A 13,951-nucleotide genomic window follows, 5' to 3' on the forward strand; every position below is an offset into this window, starting at 1 on the left:
GAATTAACTGGTATCTAGCTTATCATAGAATATCAGGATTGGAAGGGACCTCAGGAGGTCATCTAGTCCAACCCCCTGTTCAAAGCGGGACCAATCCCCAACTAAATCATCCAGCCAGGGCTTTGTCAAGCCTGACCTTAAAAACCTCGAAGGAGATTCCACCACCTTCCTAGGTAACACCTTCCAGTACTTCACCACCCTCCTCGTGAAAAAGTTTTTCCTAATATCCAACCTAAACCTTTCCCACTGCAACTTGAGACCATTACTCCTCATTCTGTCATCTGCTACCACTGAGAACAGTCTAGATCCATCCTCTTTGGAACCCCCTTTCAGGTAGTTGAAAGCAGCTATCAAATCCCCGCTCATTCTTCTCTTCCGCAGACTAAACAATCCCAATTCCCTCAGCCTCTCCTCATAAGTCATGTGTTCCAGTCCCCTAATAATTTTTGTTGCCCTCCGCTGGATGCTTTCCAATTTTTCCACATCCTTTTTGTAGTGTGTGGCCCAAAACTGGACACAGTACTCCAGATGAGGCCTCCCCAATGTCGAATAGAGGGGAACCATCACGTCCCTCGATCTGCAGGCAATGCCCCTACTTATACAGCCCAAAATGCCATTGGCCTTCTTTGCAACAGCAGCACACTGCTGACTCATATCCAGCTTCTCGTCCACTGTAACCCCTACGTCCTTTTGTACAGAACTGCTGCCTCACCATTCAGTCCCTAGTCTGTACCAGTGCATGGGATTTTTCTGTCCTAAGTGCAGGACTCTGCACTTGTCCTTGTTGAACCTCATCAGATTTCTTTTGGCCCAATCCTCTAATTTGTCTAGGTCCCTCTGTATCCTATCCTTGCCCTCCAGCGTATCTACCTCTTCTCCCAGTTTAGTGTCATCTGCAAACTTGCTGAGGGTGCAGTCCATGCCATCCTCCAGATCATTAATGAAGATATTGAAGAAAACCGGTCCCAGGACCGACCCTTGGGGCAGTCCACTTGATACCGGCTGCCAACTAGACATGGAGCCATTGATCACTACCTGTTGAGCCCAACAATCTAGCCAGCTTTCTGTCCACTTTATAGTCCATTCACCCAGCCCATACTACTTTTACTTGCTGGCAAAAATACTGTGGGAGATGGTGTCAAAAGTTTTGCTAAAGTCAAGGAATAACACGTCCACCGCTTTCCTCTCATCCACAGAGCCAGTTATTTCATCATAGAAGGCAATTAGATTAGTCATGCATGACTTGCCCTTGGTGAACCCATGCTGACTGTTCCTGATCACTTTCCCCTCCTCTAAGTGCTTCAGAACTGATTCCTTGAGGACCTGCTCCCTGATTTTTCCAGGGACTGAGGTGAGGCTGACTGGCCTGTAGTTCCCCGGATCGTCGTCCTTCCCTTTTTAAAAGATGGGCACTACATTAGCCTTTTTCCAGTCGTCCGGGACCTCTCCTAATCGCCATGAGTTTTCAAAGATAATGGCCAATGGCTCTGCAATCGCATCTGCGAACTCCTTTAGCACTCTCAGATGCAGTGCATCTGGCCCCATGGACTTGTGCTCGTCCAACTTTTCTAAATAGTCCTGAACCATTTCTTTCTTCACAGAGGGCTGGTCACCTCCTCCCCATGCTGTGCTGCCCAGTGCAGTAGTCTGGGAGCTGACCTTGTTCGTGAAGACAGAGGCAAAAAAAAACATTGAGTACATTAGCTTTTTCCACATCCTCTGTCACTAGGTTGCCTCCCTCATTCAGTATTGGCCCACACTTTCCTCGACTTTCTTCTTGTTGCTAACATACCTAAAGAAACCCTTCTTGTTACTCTTAACATGTCTTGCTAGCTGCAATTCCAAGTGTGATTTGGCCTTCCTGATTTCATTCCTGCATGCCTGAGCAATATTTTTATACTCTTCCCTGGTCATTTGTCCAGTCTTCCACTTCTTGTAAACTTCTTTTTTGTGTTTAAGATCAGCAAGGATTACACTGTTAAGTCAAGCTGGTCGCCTGCCATATTTACTATTCTTTCTACATATCGGGATGGTTTGTTCCTGTAACCTCAATAAGGATTCTTTAAAATACAGCCAGCTCTCCTGGCCTCCTTTCCCCCTCATGTTGTTCTCCCAGGGGATCCTGCCCATCAGTTCCCCGAGGGAGTCAAAGTCTGCTTTTCTGAAGTCAAGCATCCGTATTCTGCTGCTCTCCTTTCTTCCTTGTGTCAGGATCCTGAACTCGACCATCTCATGGTCACTGCCTTCCAGATTCCCATCCACTTTTGCTTCCCCTACTAATTCTTCCTGGTTTGTGAGCAGCAGGTCAAGAAGAGCTCTGCCCCTAGTTGGTTCCTCCAGCACTTGCACTAGGAAATTGTCCCCTACACTTTACAAAACCTTCTTGGATTGTCTGTGCATCACTGTATTGCTCTCCCAGCAGATATCAGAGTGATTGAAGTCTCCCATGAGAACCAGGGCCTGCGATCTAGTAACTTCCGTTAGTTGGCAAAAGAAATCCTCATCCACCTCATCCCCCTGGTCCGGTGGTCTATAGCAGACTCCCACCACGACATCGCCCTTGTTGCTCACACTTCTAAACTTAATCCAGAGACTCTCAGGTTTTTCAGCAGTTTCATACTTGAGCTCTGAGCAGTCATACTGCTCTCTTACATACAATGCAACTCCCCCACCTTTTCTGCCCTGCCTGTCCTTCCTGAACAGTTTATATCCATCCATGACAGTACTCCAGTCATGTGAGTTATCCCACCAAGTCTCTGTTATTCCAATCACATCATAATTCCTTGACTGTGCCAGGACTACCAGTTCTCCCTGCTTGTTTCCCAGGCTTCTTGCATTTGTGTATAGGCACTTAAGATAACTTGCTGATCGTCCTGCTTTCTCAGTATGAGGCAGGAGCCCTCTCCTCTCGCGCTGTCCTGCTCGTGCTTCGTCCCAGTATCCCACTTCCCCACTTACTTCAGGGCTTTGGTCTCCTTCCCCCGTTGAGCCTAGTTTAAAGTCCTCCTCACTAGGTTAGCCAGCCTGCTCACGAATGTACTCTTCATTAGCTTCATTATCTTATAACTAAGATAATTGAAATGATGTGGTATTTTCTACTCCCATTTTTTTTGCACCACTAAAACTTTACAATCTCATTTTCAGCATTTTAAAAAGTTAGTTATAAGTATTTTTCAGTAAAACTAGGATTTCCTCTTAAGGAAAAGGCCCCATGTACATTCATTAATAAATAACACCAAGGCTTCGTCTAACCACGTATCCCTAGAGGAAATGTTTGTGAGGGGGAAAAAAATAATTCCTCATTATTTTTCCCTTCCCGAAAGTGTAGAACACAAACTGAGGCAGGTATCAGACATTAAAATCCTCATTAATGCGATGTGAATTTATCTCACACTGTCTGTGCTCCTGCAGGAATTGATTTGTTCTCCTGGAAGAATGTGGTGTCCTTAACATGGATTGTTTGTGTATCAGTACTCCAGACAGATAAATGCTCTGTTGAGCACTGACTTTTACATGTATTGCTGCATGGATGCTGTCTGCTGTAATCACTTGAAACTAATTCTGTGTCTTGAGTTTATTTCAAGTGAAAATGATCTATTTTAATGCACTATGATGTGGTGCTTCTGTGATCACATATCCCCTTAAAGAGTCTGCTCTGTGACACACTTTTTGTATAGGTTAACCCATGTCATTTAGAATAAAATGCTTTGATAAGCAGACTGGGGTGTTAGCCATAAAGGATTCAGATAAGGCTTTGTTTTAGTGGGACTGCTCGCCATTTTAAGACGGTCCTGCCTAATGCATGGCTAACCTTTGTGACTTGTTTTACATCTGTGTTTCTTTTTGTAAAGATTTCTCCTTACCTTATGATAAAACAATTTCAACTCAAGGATTCTGTGTCTTTCAGCATTGGTTGGACAACACAAAGAGCATTAAAAAACAAGTTAAAAGTAAGTGTCCTTTTAAATTTCTTTTTTCATCCAATCAAGTAGCAATATAGATTGTGGGGACATGTAGCCTAGAGTATTTGCAACACTAGAAGTCACCCTGCCAGCAATAGGCAGTGTTCTGAAAGGAGTGATGTGGTGGCAAAATCTTGATACGTGCCTACTGGTGACTTAACACTCCATGGTTCCTGTTACTTACTTCAATATATTTTCCTTAATGCTGGAGAATCATTAAATATGAAATGATTTATTTAGCATCATAGCCTTGCAGTTTCTTCAGCAGATGTAGAGTCTTGTCCTCACTAAATGAAAAACTGTCTCAGAGCCCCCTCTGCTTGGTGGGTTGTAGAATACCCTAATCCACGTGTGGTCTGCCTGTCAAATCACCACAGATGGCATAAAGTTTGGTAACAGCTTATTGGATAGATTCAGTGAAGCACACACTGATAATTTTGGATATGTTAGTATATCAATCTTGGCTGACTGTGTTCAGCAGCTTCTTCACTGCAACTGTACAGTCTTTAGGGTCTTGCGATGCTACTTTAATAAAATGTAAATCTTGGAAGGGATGTCAGAGAAAAGGATCCTAGTTTCAACACACAAATCGATCTAGAGCTCTGCAGTTTCAAAGAACCGTTTTTTGTCTGGATTAACTCTCTGCCTTCTAGAAAGATGATGCTCCGAAAGAGGGACTGTTCAGCCCCACCAAATTGGGTCTAAAACGCTGTGGAATATGGTGGTATAACCTGTCAACAGCAGGTACTCCCCAGAGCTCTGCAAGTGTTTTACATAGGCCAGCAGAGATTCTTAGAATTTGGCTGAGTGCAGAGCCAAAATCCATGACTTTCTAAATGATGGATAGAGTGCTTAAATATTGGGATTAACCTAGATTTGTCTGTTCTTGGCAAGACAAATCAACTTAATGGTTTAAGACGGCTGGATTGACTTGTAATATGTGAAACAAACTATTTTGTGTGTCTGTTAGTGTGCGATTTAAAAAAAAGAAAATCTCATGTCACAAGGGAATTCTTTTCTCAAATACATTGTGCTGGGTCAAAACCATTGATAGGCAGACTTTTGTTATATATGTTCTATAACAAATTCGGACCTTTCCCAGGTAATAGCCTGTTGTTATCAATTTCTTCAATTCATTTACTTTGCAGTTGGCCCTCCTTACTGTCTGCATCTTCGTGTAAAATTTTACTCCTCTGAGCCCAACAATCTTCGTGAAGAGTTAACAAGGTAAATTGAGTGTGATCTACACAATTGTATGTTTATATTCTGGGATATATTAGCAGGAGAAAGGGAACTGGGAGAGAGAAGTGAATGGGGCCACGCTGAAGGGTCAGGAGGGGAATGGAAGACTGCAACCCTGGAGTATTCCTGCCAGATAGAGCCCCCTTTAGTGCGGCCCCCTCCACTTCCCTGTACAGGCTTTGTTCAGTAGAGGAACCGTTCCCCAGCGAAGAATGGTAACTGCTGATCGGTGGCTGCTGCAGCAGTGGGGGAATGAGACAGGGAAGGGGACACTGGTCCTCGCAGCCGGAACTGCCCACACAGTGCCCCATGCACTTCCCCCTGCCTGACAGAGCCTCCTCTGACCTGACCCAACCCATCAGCACGGCCCATCAGGTCTTCATGCCCCCCGATAATCCAAGGGAGCACTCTCCTTAGTTTGGGAACCTCTAAACTAGATGACCCCTTGGAATCCCTTCCAAGCCTGCAGTTCTATTAATAGAGCTGTTTGGCTGCTGTTGGGATTTTTTGAATACTGTGTCCGTTGTCTTTTTTCCCCCAATATTCATTGAATACATTATTTGAAATGTGGGGGTTTGCCTTATTTAATAAGCTCTGTTAACAGGGTGGCCATAGGTTCTGAGCCAGTGGGATAGCGGGCAGCTTATGTTTTGTCCCACTCCTGTCTTCAGTCTCTTATCAGTTGTGGTTAATTTAAAGCCATGTGATATCTAGCTATGTTTTTGGACAGAAAAACATTAAAATGCATTTGTAATTGTGGATTTCTCTCTGGTATAAGTGAACTCAGTTAGGCCCCATCGTTTGCAGGATCCATGCAAAGCATAAGCAAATTGAAGAAGATTTCACCATCATATTGAGATGTGAGTCCACATGCAGGATTTAAGTCATGGCTAAACCTGGGTTTCAATCAGAAAGAGATTGCTGGAATCTCTGGGTAGTCCTGCTTTTCGTCTGGGACTAACCTATGTATATATCTAGACACAACAAGATTGCTTTGTGTATATATGCTTTGTGACTTAACACCCCATGGTTCCTGTTACTTAATTCAATATATTTTCCTTAATGCTGGAGGATCATTAGATATGAAATGATATATTTAGCATCATAGCCTTACAGTTATATATATACCAGAAGGGTCATTGATTTTCCCAGCTGAGTTCAGAAAAAGGACAAAACTTACCAGGTTTGGACAACAGAGATTATTTGTAGAAGACGATTCTGCTTCTGCAGAGTGGATCAGTCCTATTAGTGGAGGAACTGTCTTGGCAAGAGTGGTCAGTTCTTTCTTGTGTTCTCCTATGCCCATTAATTGTAAACATTGCAGATCCTCTGTTTCTCACAAGCCAGGCAACGATGCATTGTTAGCTCAAGTAAGTGTCAGTGTGGATCTCAGTTTAAATGCATGTTTGCCTCTTGCACGTGAGATTAGAGCTTTTTTTTTTTTAATAGCAGCATCTGGGGCAGCTCATGCACCTTGTGCTGCTTTGCGCTCCTATACCAGGGCATAAAGGACAGGGTGGCTACAAGGCTCCCTCAGTTCCCCCTTCCCATGGCAGCAACACTGAACCTGAAAACTCTCCTACCTGCTAGTTCTCAGCTCAGGCTAAATGTCCACAAATCTTTGAAAAAAATCTTCATAATTACTTCTGATCTTCTGTATCTGCCATCATGAGCTGTCTCCATCTGTCTGAACTGAATTTTGCCAACCTGAGCCTCCTGAACAGGGATCCTTAGCATAGTGAACTCAAAACCTGTGGGCTTTAAGACCTGCGATGAACTAATTACCATCCTGCAATGAACTAATTACCCAGAAAGATAAGCACAGCTGGTGACTCTTCTGTTTGGAAGAATTTCATATACTGAGCAGATGCTCAGTCTGCTTCTCATTCTCCATCAGAACATGTAAGTCATAAGATGTGAAGCTAACGTTCCGTTAAGGTCTCATCAGACTTAGAGGAGACAAGTTCTAAGAATTCTGCTGGCAGACAAACCAGTTTCATCTGCTGCCCCATCTAGAATACAAGCAATGCCTGAGATCGGTGCAGAGAAGACCGCACCAAGGAATGACCCAGCACCAAGACCTCTGGTGTCACTCTTGTACACAGAAGTGCCACTCCAAATACTGAGGCAGAGACTCCAGACAGAGCTCAGTGTTTTCCCAGAAGGGCAGATGCCATAAAGCCTCTGGAGATAAATCCACCGTGCCCTACATGACATCTAGGGTTGAGGAGAAGGAGCACCATATGATTTGGCCAGTTTCTCGAGCAGTGACCCCGATTCCGGTGATGCATCCATCAGCATCAACAGACTGAGGAGGATGAGCTGGGAGGAGAAGCAAGATCATTGTCGGTACCAAGACGCTGACTTGCACCAGTACGGACTCCAGTAATGAGAGCACCATACTCTTCAGTGCTGTCCCTGGAGAAGGTCGGCTCTTCACCATCACTGGGGCATACATACCCTCCATCTTCCAGTAGAGAGATTTCTTCTCTGAGATCAGTGGTTAACACTTCTGATAGTTCTGCCAGCTTACCCTACAGGGCTCAGCTTCCACCAGCTCATCAGGAATAGCTCTGGATCGGCCATTATCCAACAAGCCAGCCGTACTTCTATGGCATACCACCATTGCACTATTGGGGTACCAGGGCCTGCCACCTTGGGCATTGAGAAGCTCATCTCCACTCCTCTTGAAAAAGAGGAAGAGGATGTTCCTCATCAGCATCCATGGCCCGAGTACCAGAAAGAGCCATATCCAGGGACAACACAGTACCAACGCCGTGTATTGTCATCAAAGGACTAGTCAAACTCGTCACCTCATGAAGCAGTATTTTCAGCAGCAGGACCAGCACCAGATGACTAAAAAAGAATTCTAGAAGTTCCTTTTGATGATTGTAGAAACTTTGGAGATCAAGATTTTGAAGTTCAAGACTTCAGTCATATGGGAGAAAATCCGCAAGATACCCTGTGCAGCAGTTCAGCCAGTATTGCCTTCCCTATAAATGAGGCACTGCTTGGCCCTGCCAAAGTCACTGTGGCAGATACTGGCCACAATAATGCCCACTATGAAATGAGTCACAAAGAGATACTGAGTACCTCCTGTGGGGTTTGAGTGCTCCTAGACTTTCCTCACCCAGTCTCCTTAGTTGCGGTACAAGAAAAGTTGAAGTCCAGCAAGAGGTACCCCAGAGGACCCCAAAAGGCTCAATTTATTTGGGAGAAAGTTGTACTTTACTGCACACAGCTGTTGGTGGCTAATTGCTAATCCTTACTGGCCAAATATGGTTTTCTAACATGGGACAGGGTGATACCCTTCCTTGCTATCACAGACCTGGTGGACCCACTGGTGGACACACACCAGGCTTCTGCAGTTGGACCCATGTACTGGATCTGTGTGCTTCTAAACCCCCATGAGTCTGGATAGATGCCAGCTACAATCTCTGGCCTCTTGTGCACACGTTGTGGTCTCTCTCACACTCTCTTGGGAATGGGACCCAATGGTCCAGATCAGACAGGAAAAGGCTATGATCGTGTTGGTAGCCTCATGCTGGCCAAGACAGTTTGGCTGTTGGGCATACTGCAGATGTTCTCGTGTCTGCCCCCCACCCCATACACCTTCTGACCTGCTTGCACATAATATCTCAGAACAACGGTGAAATTCTGCACCCAGATCAGCAGTCATTGCACTGATGTTTTGGATGTTTGCTGTTTGAGCATTACTGACAGAGTACTCCCTACAGGCTCAGGAGATTCTCGTACAAAGCAGGAAGCTTCCCACTAGGAAGACTTATTCCTCCAAATGGAAATTTTTTCCATATGGGCATCCCAAAACCAGATAGCCCAAGTGGAGGCCCCAAGACTGACTATCCTTGACTACATGCTGCACCAGAAGCAGATTGGACTAGCATTTAACACTCTCTAAGTTCACCTGGCAGGAATATCAGAGTATCACAGTCCAGTACAGTCATACTCAATCTTCTCAAATCTGACAGTATCAAAATTCCTGAGTGACCTCCTTCATTCTTATCCTCTGGTTAGAGACCTAACTCCCACATGGGATCTCAACTCACAGACCCTCCCTTTGAAACATTGTTGGAGTGTTCACTACACCAACTTACTATCAAAATGGTCGTTTTTTTTTTTTTTTTATAGACATCACTTCAGCTCTGAGTCAGTGAGCTCCAAGCCCTTATGGCTGAACTACCTTACACATCTTTCCATAGGGACATGGTGATGTTGAAACCATGCACAGCCCAGACAGATGCTGCTATTTTAACAATACCTCTCCATTCTTTCAAACGTGAGGCTTATGCACACCTACAGTGGGATCCAAACTAACTACAGTATCTAGAAGAACCACAGTTATTGTAGGAAGAAAAGGAGTACTTGTGGCACTTCAGAAACCTAACAAATTTATTTGAGCATAAGCTTTCGTGAGCTACAGCTCACTTCATCAGATGCATTCAGTGGAAAATACAATGGGGAGATTTATATACACAGAGAACATGAAACAACTGGTGTTACCATCCATACACACTGTAACGAGAGTGATCAGGTAAGGTAAGGTATTACCAGCAGGAGAGCGGGGGGAAAAACCTTTTGTAGTGATAATCAAGGTGGGCCATTTCCAGCAGTTGACAAGAACGTCTGGTCTGAGGAGCGGTAGGGGCGGGGCGGAGCGGAATAAACATGGGGAAATAGTTTTACTTTGTGTAATGACCCATCCACTCCCAGTCTTTATTCAAGCCTAAATTAATTGTATCCAGTTTGCAAATTAATTCCAATTCAGCAGTCTCTCCTTGGAGTCTGTTTTTGAAGTTTTTTTGTTGAAGAATTGCCACTTTTAGGTCTGTAATCAATCTCTTTAGTCACTCGAAGTTTTCTCCGACTGGTTTTTGAATGTTATAATTCTTGACGTCTGATTTGTGTCCATTAATTCTTTTACTTAGAGACTGTCGAGTTTGGCCAATGTATATGGCAGAAGGGCATTGCTGGCATATGATGGTATATATCAAATTGGTAGATGTGCAGGCGAACGAGCCTCTGATATTGTGGCTGATGTGATTAGGCCCTATGATGGTGTCCCCTGAATAGATATGTGGACAGAGTTGGCAACGGGTTTTGTTGCAAGGATAGGTTCCTGGGTTAGTGTTTTTATTGTATATGCCATCATGTGCCAGCAATGCCCCTCTGCCATGTACATTGGTCAAACTGGACAGTCTCTACATAAAAGAATAAATGGACACAAATCAGACGTCAAGAATTATAACATTCAAGAACCAGTCGGAGAACACTTCAATTTCTTTGGTCACTCGATTACAGACCTTAAAGTTGCATTTCTTCAACAAAAAAACCCTTCAAAAACAGACTCCAAGGAGAGACTGCTGAATTGGAATTAATTTGCAAACTGGATACAATTTACTTAGGCTTGAATAAGACTGGGAGTGGATGGGTCATTACACAAAGTAAAACTATTTCCCCATGTTTATTTCCCCCCCCCCCGCCCCTACTGTTCCTCAGATGTTCTTGTCAACTGCTGGAAATGGCCCACCTTGATTATCACTACAAATAGTTTTTTCCCCCCTGCTCTCCTGCTGGTAATAGCTTTCCTTACAGTGTGTATGGTAATACCCATTGTTTCATGTTCTCTGTGTATATAAATCTCCCCACTGTATTTCCCACTGAGTGCATCCGATGAAGTGAGCCGTAGCTCACGAAAGCTTATGTTCAAATAAATTTGTTAGTCTCTAAGGTGCCACGAGTACTCCTTTTCTTTTTGCGAACACAGACTAACACGGCTGCTACTCTGAAACCAGTTATTGTAGGGTAAGTGACATTTCTTTCATGTAGCTTCTTCTTCGGGCATCCCCACCAGAAGAAGAATAAAAGGGTAATGCTGTTTTTCACTGCCAGGTGTACTAGTCCCCCTACCTTCCCAATCCAAAGGAAGAGCAGTCTGTAAATTAAGATTTTCTGCAGGGTCTTGCTATGGAAAGCAAGGTAATAACCCAAGACTTTATTTTCTTCCAATTCCACTCTCCTGTGGCCAGTTTTCAGGATGGGATCTAGGCAAAGGCACTTTTGAGAAAATTTTAGACATTCACGCTTTTGAATGAATGGTGGTGCTGACCATCACATGGTGCATTACTGAGTCCTGGTGGGGCAAGAGCGAGAAACGAGCAGGACTAATCTTGCAGCATCTTCCTCTTGCTCCTTTAGGTCCTTGATCTGAATTCATATAAGTCATCATTTGGGTTTTTCTTCATTTGCACTGTGCTCAGTGTATGCAAGACCATACTGAGAGGCCTTGAAAGATCAGTGTGCAGCATCTTAAATCTAAGTTGCACCTTATTGAGTTCTTAAATGTCAGGTTATAACTCCTTCTGTCTAGCTGCTGACTGACTGGCATTAGAACTGCTAGCTCTAATTGATTATTTTGTCCTTTCTTTTACCTTCATAGGTATTTATTTGTTCTTCAGCTAAAACAGGATATTCTCAGTGGAAAGTAAGTACTGTTAGTATTACTCCTGGGGGAATTCTGTGCCAAAAAAATAATAATTCTGCGTGCAATATTTTAAAATTCTGCATATTTTATTTGTCAAAATAATGCAATATAATCACACAGATTTCAATTATTTTGGTACTTTATTTAAACTACAATACTATGAATGGAGAATGGGAGTAGGGAGCAATGGAGGAAATCCCCAACCCCCCTTGCCAAATAGTAATGTAACTAGATTTGACCCATTATTTCTAGTTATTAGTCAACAAATTTGCAGTCATATGCTTAGTGTTACATCATAGGCAACTGAAGAGCAAGTGAGGGCTGGGAAATCAAACTCACAATTTATATTGGCTACTGACCATCTCCAGAAAGGTCAGTAGGAAACAGTTCATGGAGCACATTTTGATAGGAAATTTTTTTCAATCCAAAAATTTAAACCAGTTCTAATCACACAAGCATCATAAGCATTTATAAGGCCATAATGTCCTTTACACCCCTCTGGCAATGTGAAGGAGCCTTAAAATGTTTACACCTGTTTTATACTCATGGGGGAATTGACAAAGACAATGGAAACTATTCACTAAGCAGGCATGCTACTACATTCTGCTCTGCCTCAGGGGACAGAGCCTGTCCCATGCCCGTCTCCTCGGAAACACTCTGAAGCCCTGCCCCTTCACGCCGAGTGTACTGAAGTAGTGAGCAAAAGGGACACACTGTGTCTGTCTCTGTCTCTCTGTCTCTCACTTGCACAACTGCCCAGCCCCCTCCCCGGCGGTGATTTACATCTCTACCAGCTGCTCTGGGCCCCCGAGCCAACCTGCCTATGGTGCCAGGGAGGGGGTGCATGACAGCTCTTGCAGCTTCCCTTTGCTTTCCCATCAGAAGTCATTTTTCTATGGGGAAGCAAAGAAAACTGCAGGGGGCCATGAAATCTGCGCATGCTCAGTGATGCACAATTCCCCCAGGAGTATAGTATGTATGCTACATTGAGTCTCTCAGGCAATTACAGTGTGTTTAACATGAGATTTAACAACACAGTTTCTTAGGAAAACGAGGAACTCCAGCACTGAGTTTGACAAGAATATATTTTTCTCTTGATACCTTCTGTGTGTATGCAAATGTGTATTCTTGGTGTGCTGGCTCAAAGAGTCAAATTAGTGTAGTCTGGATATTATAATACTTATCTCAAACATCAATTTACCAAAGATCTGACATTCACTGGAACTGCATCTCAGCTCTCAAATTCTTGAGTTGTCTCCTCTTTGCAAGCACAGTCATGCAAAGGTTTATCTAATGAGCCATTTTTCCGGTGGCAGGTTGGAATGCCCATTTGACACAGCAGTCCAGTTGGCAGCTTATACCTTACAAGGTGAGTGGGGTGGGGGAAATGACTGTGTAGACTCTTTCTTGTAGTCTTGCACCCTCCTCTCTCTGCCACTGTGATGCAAAGATAAGTATCTTGCCCAGGGCTTGGTAATCCTAAAGTGGAAAAACCTACTTCCCTTGCCTGTTAGTTTGTCAGCATATATTACAAAGTGCTTTGCCACATCAGGGAAGGGTGCAAGAAGCTTCTGAAGAAACCATTTCCTTGGCTAAAATGTAATTGGCACCAGGCACTTTGCAGAATGCAATATGAACTGTACGTGTTTAGTTTTCATTTTCCACTAAAACATTTTTTCCTCAGACTTGTAAGAGTGTCCACTTTCAGACTAACAGTTCACTGTGCACTCTGCTTGAACTGCCCTTGTACAGGAACAGGGCTGTCCCTCTGGTGTCTCAGTGCAGTCACTTCCTCAGGTTCCATCCTTGGTCTAATGGAATCATGCACCAAACTACAGTGGTTCCAAACAGGGGGTTTGTTTACATACACATTGAACTGGCTTAACTAAAGGTGTGATGTTGCACCAGTCTCGTTAAACCAATGCGGTTTTGTGTATGGACACTCCGCATCAGTTTATACTTGGATCATGTGGGTTTAGCTCACACCAGTACAACTTCTATGTGGACCAGGCCGCTGTCTGCTTCCTTCCACTTTCAGTTGTGTTGACAGTTTTAAGGATGATGGGATCCACACAGAAATGGAAGGCTATAGTTTTTGTTTGTTTTTATTGGTGCAAAGGGAATTGTGCGGGGAAATTCTTTTCAGTTATGTGATCTGTGTTTAATGTATTGTAGACCGCTCTGGAAAAATGTCCTGCTCTATATACTCCATATACCTTATAAAAACCTATTTGGTATCACGCTT

General features: G+C 43.7%; 1 protein-coding gene across 2 annotated transcripts in view; it reads left to right on the top strand.

Annotated features, from left to right (window-relative positions):
- The window catches only part of EPB41L5 (erythrocyte membrane protein band 4.1 like 5), a 58,861-nt gene that overhangs the window by 21,887 nt on the left and 23,023 nt on the right, over positions 1-13,951 (top strand). For both annotated transcript variants that reach the window (XM_038421202.2, XM_038421200.2), the window contains exons 4-7: positions 3,908-3,950; positions 5,111-5,189; positions 11,662-11,706; positions 13,023-13,075. In XM_038421202.2, coding sequence (XP_038277130.1) covers positions 3,908-3,950; positions 5,111-5,189; positions 11,662-11,706; positions 13,023-13,075 — 220 coding nt within the window. The remainder of the gene's footprint in view (positions 1-3,907; positions 3,951-5,110; positions 5,190-11,661; positions 11,707-13,022; positions 13,076-13,951) is intronic.

The sequence above is a fragment of the Dermochelys coriacea genome, chromosome 11 (genome assembly GCF_009764565.3).
Source record: "Dermochelys coriacea isolate rDerCor1 chromosome 11, rDerCor1.pri.v4, whole genome shotgun sequence".
Classification (NCBI taxonomy): domain Eukaryota; kingdom Metazoa; phylum Chordata; order Testudines; family Dermochelyidae; genus Dermochelys; species Dermochelys coriacea.